The sequence below is a fragment of the Epinephelus moara genome, chromosome 3 (genome assembly GCF_006386435.1).
Source record: "Epinephelus moara isolate mb chromosome 3, YSFRI_EMoa_1.0, whole genome shotgun sequence".
In the NCBI taxonomy this organism is placed as follows: domain Eukaryota; kingdom Metazoa; phylum Chordata; class Actinopteri; order Perciformes; family Serranidae; genus Epinephelus; species Epinephelus moara.
Window position 1 is genome coordinate 9,375,587 of NC_065508.1, and position 10,931 is coordinate 9,386,517.

At 43.8% G+C, this 10,931-nt stretch overlaps 1 protein-coding gene across 1 annotated transcript; it reads right to left on the reverse strand.

The window, feature by feature from the left end:
- Window positions 1–1,358: 1,358 nt before the first annotated feature.
- On the reverse strand, window positions 1,359–8,734 carry spry4 (sprouty homolog 4 (Drosophila)). Its single transcript, XM_050040393.1, has 2 exons — window positions 8,478–8,734; window positions 1,359–5,942 (listed from the first exon to the last, which is right to left on the reverse strand). Exon 2 carries the CDS (start codon window positions 5,889–5,891, stop codon window positions 4,743–4,745), a length of 1,149 nt encoding a protein of 382 aa, XP_049896350.1. The 5' UTR covers window positions 5,892–5,942; window positions 8,478–8,734; the 3' UTR covers window positions 1,359–4,742.
- Between the last annotated feature and the right edge of the window lie 2,197 nt (window positions 8,735–10,931).

The window sequence follows — 10,931 nt, forward strand, 5'->3', positions numbered from 1 at the left end:
ATGCAGCCTACCATAATACCAGCAGATAATAAATGGTTTCTTCTTCACCTGCCTGTGCCGAAGCTTCCTGTGTTGATGATATGTATGTGGCCCGATGGGGTGGAGATGACAATGTAGGTGTGGAGGAAGTCAAATGCAGGTGTTTGTGTGTGTGTGTGTGTGCGTGTATGTGTGTGTGTGTGTGCGCTGTCCCAGGTGGGTGCTGACAGACCGGCAGGTAAACAGGCAGGTTGGTCTCTGATCTCACCTGTTAGAGCAGACACTGCAGCGCCTGCAGGGCTTCTGCAGCGGAAACATGTTCTTTATGTGATGCTGGAAGGCCGACTCTGCTCTTCTCTTTATGTCTTCTTTTTTCCTTTCTTGCCGTGTCTGCTCTGCCTTTCTCACACACACTCTGTGTCGCTCATTTGTTCCACTCTCCTCTCTCCCAGGTGCACTCGGGTAAACACCCAGGAAACAAGCGTGTGGAGGGGAAGGGCATAAGGGGAGGAAGAACGCCTCGGGGTAACAGCAGCGCAGGTGGGCTGGGGGGAGGGGGTGGGAGGGTGATGACAGTGTGTGTGTGTGTGTGTGTGTTTATGTGTGTGTGTGTGACAGGAAGATTTTGTGTGCTCCAGCTTCTTAAGGAGGTGCTTTGGGGAGAAAGGAATGTTACACATCCAGATTATAACAGACCACCCCTATAAACTAGAAGGAAGTCAGTTTAACCTGCGAGTCAAACACACACACACACACACACACACACACAGCAGCCATCAAGCATAAGCTCTGATAGGAAGTGACCGTCTGTCTCATGTTACATCGTCCAGAGGAAGTCAGTGAATTATTTCCTGTTACTTATGTAATGTTTTCTTTCAGTTTGAGGTCAAGCTGCTTTATTTGGCCTTCGGTGACCTACCAGTGTTTTATAGAGAGCCATCTATTCAGACACAGGAAGCAGGGGACCTCAGGAAGTTGAAGTGTTGATATAAAACAACTAAAGCCCATAAATTGTCCTTTACAGGATGATTAATAGTTAAATAAATCAGCATCTAATAACTAATGTTCCTTCATAAGAAGCTTTAAAGTGGCGACAGAAACATTGAAAGCTGTTTTAAAAAGATTTTTTGTGCCAAAATGTACTGTACATGTGTATCATTATTCCTTTTATGTCAGTTTTAATTGAAGAAAATGCTGATGAACACATTTTTGGCGATAGACTAAGCAGTGTATCTTTAATGAGGAGTGTAAATTTGACCAAAATCCCACTTTATGTCACTCTAGGTCACCCATAGTCATTCTGAGTGCATGATATATGTGTGTGAGTGTGTGTTATAAGTGTGGAAACGACTGACAAAAGTAACGACACAACAGCCCAGTATATTTAACAATATATATTTCCATTGTCAATGTACATTCCATTTCGACATAAGCTTTCTTCACAAACAAAAAGTTGGCATCTAAATAAATACTATATAAAATAGAACTTCAAAATAAATATATCTATAAAGGGAACCTTTTATATGAGAGATTTTTTTTCTTTTTGTTATATCTAAACAAAACAAAAGCACAGATCTCGTTCTTTAATCCCCAACATTGACATTGCAAAGGCATAAAGGAATGGAGTAGCATCACCCAGCTGTATGAGACTTTTCCTCTTGTTTGGGTTTAAATTAATAACAATAATAATAATAATAACAATAAAAAAAACAGTGCCTGCAAATGTGCGACACAAAGGGATACAGGTGTGTAAAAGTCATGGCATTGTAGCAAAAGGGGACAAAATGAAAAGAATAAAAAGTTTTTTTATCATTGAGTTGTCGTTGTTGGATGATTTATTCCACACCTTGAACAGGCTAGGGAGCACATGTAAAAGTATAAAGCTAACGTGTAGTGAGGAGAATTACTCGTGCAAAGACAGAGCTGGGAATTAAAGTAAAGAAAGGCAGCTGAAAAGAGAGGTCCGCTGGTTAAGAAGATGGCACAGAACTACAAATCCAGAGGAAAAAACGAAGACAGGGGAGAAAACAGACGAGAAAGGGAGAGAAAGAGAGACAGACAGACTTGTCTTTCTCTCCCGTCTCTGTGGTATGACAAGTTTATGCACAGCAGCTGTGTTTGTCAATCAAGGCCAGGGGTGTTTGTTGGACTATTTCTTAGGGAGGAAGGAGGGAAGAAGAGAGGAAGGGGGAAAAAGCGAGAAAGAGAAAAAGAGGGGAGAGAGCTGAGACACTGAGCAGTAACAGCAGGAAATGGGTTGATCCGGATAGGGGTAGATTGTGTTCCCTGTGTGGATTCAATGAGTCCACAGTCTTTAGGACTCGGAGAGGAACCAGGGAATTAGCTTAGCCTCTCGACTGCTAATGAGCCATGGATAGCATAAACAGCAGGAGTTTTTTTTTCGCTCTCTTCTTCTTTATTGCCGGGCACACTTTTCTAAATCAAGTGCGAGTGATAGAAAGATCATTTTTGTTACCCCTTCCTGAACCTTCCTCTCGCCGCCCTCCCTCTTCTCCTTTTTCTGACGACCTCGAAAACAACTTTATCTTACCCTCAAAATATATATCTAATATATTCTCTATATATTTTGTACTGAATTGTAGTTATAACGTACCATGCAATCTTTCAAGGACATTTAAAAGTCTCTTCTAAAGAACACAAATGTTGTGAAACTATTTACAGCAAATAACATTTCACCTGCATAGCTCTATTACTAAATATATTGTCAAAACATTTGTGATTTTTGCCGCCCACCTACATGTATTAGGCCTTTGCCCAGTCACACAATCATTCTCAATTTTGGCACCTTTCTCTCAGACTGAATTGCTAGGTTTTGAAAATATTGCCTCATACATTCAAGACTAAGGACAGTGTGTTTTTTTTTCTTTCCTTTTTTTGTGTTTCCTGTGTGTGTGATATCAGCTTTGTGCAACGAGACAAATACAGGTATGAGCAAAGTTAGGCACCCTAATGGAAGTTAAGGGTCCGACATGAAAGAGAGGTGTGTCTTATGGAGCAACAAAGACAGTATGCCTTTATGCCAAACAGAAAAGGCCATCTGTATTAAAGGGCAGCATGCCTTTAAGAAACCAACTGCCGTCAACTCCCATTTGGCAAGAGTGCATAACAACTGTGATCACTCCGACAGCGAAGACAAGCTACTGTATGCTAGCTTCCTTTGGCAAAGTCCTAAGAACATCATGCAAGCCACAAAAATAGACTTTAGGAATAAAAGACAGACTGACTAACGCAGCTATGCAGCATAATGATTAGAGTTAATGAAGACACTGTGTGTAGAGGGGGGGCTGGGGGGCATGTGGACTAAATGTAGTGCACGCAAACGTAATGAGATAGCTGAGGTGGTTAATACTGTGCTTTAATACATCCTTTAAGGGGTTTGCGTCTTCCTAAAAAGGTTGTGCAAGTGGCAGGTTTGATTTCGACTAGATACGAACACAACGACAACTTTGTTATGCCTTCTCTCCCCCCCTCTTCACTCTCTATCACTTGCATCCCCTCTCCTCCGGAAACATTATTTTCTGGCCAGTTTGTCTCTCACTTAGCTTACTCGTTTTAAATTATTCACTATTGCCTTTTTGCCCCTAAATGATTCTTTGCTGTCTTGTGCAAAGAGGAAGTAGACCAGGCTCTTAGGCAGTTTAGAAATCAACATGCTGTAGGCCAAGTTCTAGAGAGGATTACTGAAACAGTCCCTGAGAAGGTTGGGTGTACTTTTTTTTTTTTTTTTTTTACACATTTCTCTACGATACATAGACTTCTAGCACGGTGGGTAACCATTAGACTAGAGCATGCAGTTCATGACATGCATTACCTCTGAGGTGATTGGTGAACAGCATTCAGTATCTTTTAGAATCTCTGGGCTTCACCCCCCGAAAAATAGAAAACACACTGTAAAGTGATTATCTCTCTCATTTGCAGTATGACTGCTTACGCACAATACAGAGTGAGAATTATGGGAAATGATTATATTTTTAAGTCTCAAAAGGTTCTTATTTTTTACAGCTCCTCCATGGAGATTAAAACTTGGAGATAAAATGTTAGCATTACCAAGCTAGCATCTTTAAGCTAACAGAGGAAAAATGGCGACACTAAAAGATGGTGATCATCATAATAGTGGAGAGAGTGAGTGAGTAAGTGGTAGTTTCACTCTTGCAGTGGCCTACCATAAAGCCACAGTATAGGTAATCACTTGTTTTCATGTTTGTTCAGACAGAAGGACACTGGGCTGTGCTTTTGGGGGTGGGAGGGGATGGGAGCGTTGAGATATTTATCTCCATCAAATAACTTTTCTGTTATCCGAGGATCAGCAACCAGCTTCTGGTTAGTTACCGTTACAAAATTAGCTGAGAAATACAGAGCAGCAGAGAGGTACAATGACTTTGTGCCTTCAGCCATCTTTGCAAACAACACAAACACCAGTCCCACAATCTAGTCTCTTCTTCTTCTTCTTCTTCTTCTTGTGTCACTCTTACAACAACAACAACAAAAATATTTCAGGGGGGTCTGTTAGCTATTCCTACTAGCCAACTCTCTCAGGTCAGGCCCCTTTTGATCATCCACCCTATCAAACACAGGTCAAGAAGCCATTTAAGTACCTTTGTTTTACATAAGTCACCTTCCAGCAGATTAATGGGGTAGTTTAAGGGGTTGGTGTTGGATTGTCCTATCCATAGAGAGCAAGCAAGTACTGTGTGGTCCTGTCCGTTTTTAGCGAGGCCACTGCTAGCCAGTTCGGTCCACTATCATGACCCCTGCTGCTGCTTCTCTAGCGTCCCAACTTTTGCTTCCACGCCTCCGTTTTTACACACAGGGGCACTCACGCCTCCCTGGGAGTTCTTGCAGCGGCAGCCGGGCCTGCTAACATTGTCGTAACACTTCTGTCCCAGTTTGGCCAGGCCCGTAGCCGGCAGATAGCAGACCAGGCAAGGCAGGACAACTGAAAGGGCAGCCATGAAGGACCAGCGTGCGCAACAGTTGGCCTGGGAGCACGAACAGGGCTTGTCGGCACAGGAGCCCTCGTCGTCCTCATCCTCGGTGCAGTGGTAGAAGATCCCTTTGACCAGGCACATGCAGGTGGCTGTATCCACCAGGCTCTGAGCAGAGCACAGGCACTCCTGGTTGCAGACCCAACAAGAGGGTAGGGTTCGGGGGAGCGTACACTCCGTGCATCGGCACTTCCCGCAGTGCTCGCAGAGAAGGAGGTGCTTCTTCTCGGCCGGGGAGGAAGGAATCAGCGCCAACCCCTGCTGGCCTCCAGTGGTGCACACGCCTCCCACGGGCATCTTTGCAGACTTGAGGTCCAGCGATTTAGAGGAGGAGGAGCAAGACGAGGCAGAGGAAGAGGAGGTGAGGACTTTCGACTCAGAGGAAGTGAAGCAGCCTGGAGTTCGGGTAGTGATTGTGTTCACTGGGCCCTGGTGGGGGTGCAGGTTTGGGTGGTGGTCTACCGTTGGGGTGGGTGCAGCGTGGTCCAGCAGTCTCTGATCAGATGAGGTGCTGCTGCTGCTGCTGATAGAGCTGGGCCTCCCACTGAAGGAAATCCAAGGGTGGGTGGTGGTGTCCTGGTGAGGGTGGGGCTCGCACCTGCCCTGCTGGTGGTGCTGGTGTTGGTGATTGTGATGGTGGTTGTGGTTTGCCCCCAGGAAGGCCTCCTGGTTCTGACCAAGCCAGGTGATTCTTCGGTTCGCAGACTTCTGACTCGGGGGCTGCTGGGAGACGACGGCCGGGCTGTCGATGTAGTCGTTCTCCACATGCGAGGACTTTATTTGGTCGATGGGGTAGATGGTGAGAGGGTGCTGCAGGCGGCCGTAGGGCACTCGACTGTCCAGCAGGGGCTGGGATATGAGGGAGGAGGACACTCCGGGGATGTGGTGGGGAACCCTGGACTCCATGTGTAGGCTGGTGCCTCGCACGTCTTCACTCTAAAGCAGCATTTAGCAAAACTGTAGAATGACAAAAGAGACAGTTATGACTGGCTGCATCTTTCACCATTTTGATTGTTTTATATCTAAACAACTTATTTATAAGTACAAATAAAGCAGAGCAAAGGGGACATGAAAAAATAACATGAATAATTTTACATAAAGTTATGTCACAAAACTATCCAAAGAATGATAGCCAGGTTCGCTGTAAAGAGCGAGAGCGAGAGCGAGAATGCATGCCTTACTTAGTCTTTAACCAAACTGGGTTAAGTTGACATCAAAACCTTTGTTTTTGACATAATGAAAGAAGAAAACATCCTGTCCATGCTGTCGAACTTGTATTTAATCACATATATTACTGTCTATTGAAAGGTCAGGTTGCAAACTGTAATTTTTACCCTCTGTGGTATAATTTCAATTTCCTGCTGCTTTGCACTGCCTCTGATGATGACTAACCAGTGCTTTATGTCACAATTTAACTGCTTACACTACTCTCCTCACATGATTAAGGCTTTTCTGTGCGGCTTTAAATAACTCGCACATTGACTGTGTGCAGGTATAACTAGATTTCAAACTAAACGCCTCCAACAGCACGTAAAACGGTCATCTATTGCAAGTAGCTTACTTCACCCAAGACATTTATTAAATCTCTAAAACCAGAGCGTTTCAGCGTCTCAACGGAAATCTCTTTCAAGGCCGGATCCCTGCAATAATCTGAATGTAGAGTTTCCAAACGATCTTGATCTTTAGACTGAATACCAACAGGGTTTCAAACCTCCTCTATTCTAACTTTGACATTAGAACAATAGAAGTTGGGCTCTCATCGCCTCCCTTCCAAAGAGCAGGGAGCACCAGAGAGCAGGGCTTGCATGCAAAAGACTCAAAGATGCAAAACAAGGCAGAGCAAAGAGAGGAGAAGGTTGCCAGGAAAGGGACTTCAACAAAGATCTTGAACAAATGAACAAGAGGCAAAGGAAATTAGGTCTTGGTATAGAACCACGCATTAATAAAGCAGTAACATAATTTTACATATAATTGTATCTGGTATAAATCGTCTCTCGTGGTATGTGTAAAGTCTAACAAATTTGAATCAGAGAGACAGGCCAGTCTAGCAATTTGTGAATGGATCCGAATTTGTGAACTGCAGGTTTTTGTGAATGAAAGCTGCTGGCTGCACTCGGTGTTGCAAGCATGAATCAATGCGCTCCAGTCATGATGAGCCTGAATGAAATCGGTTTCATCATTCATCTCACCGATGAACGCTCGGCAGCAGGCAAAGACCTAACCTACTTTACAGAAAACCAAAAGATGATTGAAGACAAACGACGCAGCACAGCCGACATTTCCACTGACCCATATCTGTGGTGTTTAGCTTCTTGCAAAATACCCCACAAACCCATCTCATTCACACCATAAGACGCATCATGGATACCTGGATATTTCCAAGGACCTATAAACTGCTGTCTTGTGGTTCATTATCGCTGATCGATGCGCTGTTTATATGAAAATGTGTCAGTAGTCGCCACAGCTGTGCTTTGACCGTCGGCGTGTGTTATTTTCCTTTACCACAGATTTGCAAAAGCAAATGGTTGAGAAACCTGTTGCGACATCGCTGGCACCGACACAAGCGCCTGTGATCGTCAAATGTAGACCATTATGAGCTCCAAGCCGGAACAGTGCGTGTTCAAGTGCGTGTATGTGCGTGTGTGCGCGTCCCTCCCTTCAATATGTGAATGGACTGAGTCATAAAAACCGGAGGCGGCCGCTCAGCATACTCAAATAGCATGTTTATATAGGCATTGTAACCACGTATTCAACGCGGCACCCTTAGTACCTGTCAATTGATCAAATTATGACATTGATAAATAAAAATGGTACAGTGTGTGCCACCGGGCAGACGGTTCGGGGGGTAGTTTTAATCCGAGGTGGTTAAATCTGTAGTTTGATGCGTAAACGTGGACGTTATCGTCCATGGCAACCAAAAGAAGCTGATTTAAGACATATTTATATATTTTATGTGGGATAACAGGAAAAGCTAATGGCAAAAACACCTGACACAGCCGACATGGTGCGCCTACCAGGCGGTCGCTGCAGCGAGAGCGAGACACGCAACTGAACCGCCCGAGATAGACTGGAACATGAACAGGCTTCAGAGAGGACGGAGATGGGAATGAGGATCAGCTCCGCCGCCTTTTATCGTGACAGTGGCTTTAAAGGAAACCACAAAATTCGCCGCTGTGTATATGGACATGCGTATATTAAAAAAAAGAGGCATTATGGGCAGGTAACGCTTAAAAACGCGACACTGTTTCCCCTCGCTGCGTCCGTTGGTACAAAATAAGTGGTTAAATATTGACTCAAAGTGCAAACACGGGTCCACGGAACAGCTTGTTGCAAAATAGAGTTTGCAGGAGCGTTTTCATGCCTGTGATCCAGCGGATTGAGGAGGACAGTCAAGCGTAGGCAGCAAAGGCACTGAATACTCGGCTTGTGCAGCCACACGTTCACAAGTCACACACATTAAGCGACGAGATAACACCGGAGGTGATCACTTACTGTGGTTTCAGGATAAAATTTTCATGTCTTCGTTGCGCACGATGATTGCGCGCAGGCTATAGTCCAGTCCGAGCGAGTGAGTAGCTCCACAAATGGCGAGTAAAGGTAAAGTCCAAGTGTTCCAGGTTGTGTGGGCAAGGTAATGCGAAAGGAGAAGCGGGTCTCCTGCACTATTCTCCACTCGCTGGTGCGTAAAAGGCGACTGCGGTTGTGGACGCAGAGCTGTGGATTTGATGTTGCAACCACCGAGGGGGAGGGAAGTGAGTTTTTATGAATGGGAGGGTAGAGGAAAGGAAAGGGACGGCACTGCGCAGATGCCTCGGCTTTTTTTTCTCTTTTTTTGTGAATGGGAGGGCAGAGCGATTCGGGAGGGCTGAAATGCGGAGGTTACATTTTTATGAATGGGGAGGACTCCGAATGGCATTGCGCATGCGCGATGCCGAGATTTTTATGAATGGGAAGAAATGGCGAATGGTGTGTGTGTGTGTGTGAGAGAGAGAGAGAGAGGGAAGGGGGGTGAGGGAATGAGGAGGTGGGGGTTTTTTGGTCACAAGGGCAATGTCAGGCCTGATTTACATAAAGAGTCGGCTCATCGGCTGTGGTGCCACTCTCGCTTTATTTTAGCCTGTTAATTTATTTATCTATGCAGCTCGTGCTTCCTGCAACATGTTAAAGGAGACGTGATTATGGTGCTGTTGTGTAATAGATGAGAGGGAGAGCGAGATGTGAGGGGGCTAAATCTGCAATGAATGAATGTATTTTTCTCACTGCTGGCAAATCTGATCTCTGATATTATTCTGATTGGTGCCAAAAAGATGAAGATGTAGCCATGGTCTACATTTCAGGACACAACACATCTCAGCTGAACCACAAGTCTGCAGGAATATGATGAATAAAAGAATGTGACGCTATTTAAATCAGTGTCTCCTCGACGATTATATCAGGACACCACTGACTCTCTCAGATCTCATACCTTGGCTCGATTATTCTAAATAATGGCCGCTCCCTGTGTGTTACTGTTCTATCTAAAGCCGTTTATTGCGAACAAGGACGTGCCCTTCCTTCCTCTGCAACAATGTGAGGTATGACTACAGCTTCTATGGTAGTGTAAAAAAAAAAAAAACAGAGGAGAAGAGGAGGAGGAGGAGAAGGAGGAGGAGAGGAGGAGACGGGTGGGGGGTTATAACGCCTACTCTGAAACGCAAACCAGCATGAGGGCAGGCAGGATTCACAAAAGGACAGGATGTTGTTGATTTGTACCGAAACCACACGGAGGAAATGAGTGTGAATTTCCTTTCTCTCTGACATCCCAGTGTGTGTGTGCGTGTGTGTGTGTGTGCGCGCGTGTGAGATTCCCTGCAACCCCCCGCCACCCCCCTCCCCTCCCTCAGCTTGGGGCTTTTAACCAGTCAAAGGTTAACAGTTGCCCCATTATCCGTTTGCACACATCACCATGGCAACCACTACACCTCCAAATTGGGATTATTGTTTTGGAGAAAGATGGAAACAGAGAGAAAGCGAAGGAAAAAGTGAATTTACTTCTATATAGGTGGGCCTAACTGTCAATAAACTGTCCATGTCAGAACCAAATATATTTTTTTAAAGATTTCTATATCCTATAATATTCACTCTATGATATGCCTTTAATAATATACAGGGGTTTTAGGTGTGACTGGACTGCTCATGCAAGTTGCATTATTTTTAATAGCTTATTGTTATATTATTAATAATATATATGAGTATTTTAATGTTTATTTAGCGGTGCAGTACACACTACATGTATTGTACCAGATATAATTTTCATTTTCAGTAAGTAAGTAAAACTAGGGTGTTGTATGTACTGATTGTAACGCCATTTGTGGCACATTTGTGATTTTCGGCCACATAAATGAAACAGACTTGACTTCATTTGTACTGCAGCACTTTAACACAGTGCATATGACAAGTACAAATAAAATAACACATTTAAATTACTATATTTAGGCTCTATAGGGGACTGATGAGGTTACAGTAATTATATTGCACACCTGGTCTTACTGTAGATTCTTCTGCAAACAGTGTCTTGTGGGAATATTTTAGTTTCGGTTCAGTTTTGGTTTGTTGAAAAAAAAAAATCAAGATAAAATAGATAAAAATAAGAAAAATGAGATAAGAATGAAGATAAAATAAGATAAAGTGATAAGATGCGAGATAAGATGGAATGACATAAATAAAGTATAAGATGAAATATAACATATTAACCCGAGGTTAACCTGTAGTAAGTTCAGGCTACTATTTTTTCAGTAGCATCACTCCAATAGCTACAGTACAGTTTTACAAAATTACAGTATTATACAGTATTTAGAAAACAAGATGATAGTGCAGACTATAAAGCAAGGTTGTATTTTAAAATAATGGAAGCTTTCATAATTGACCACTGAATATGTAAATCTCCAATGGTAGCGTCTCTTTCCT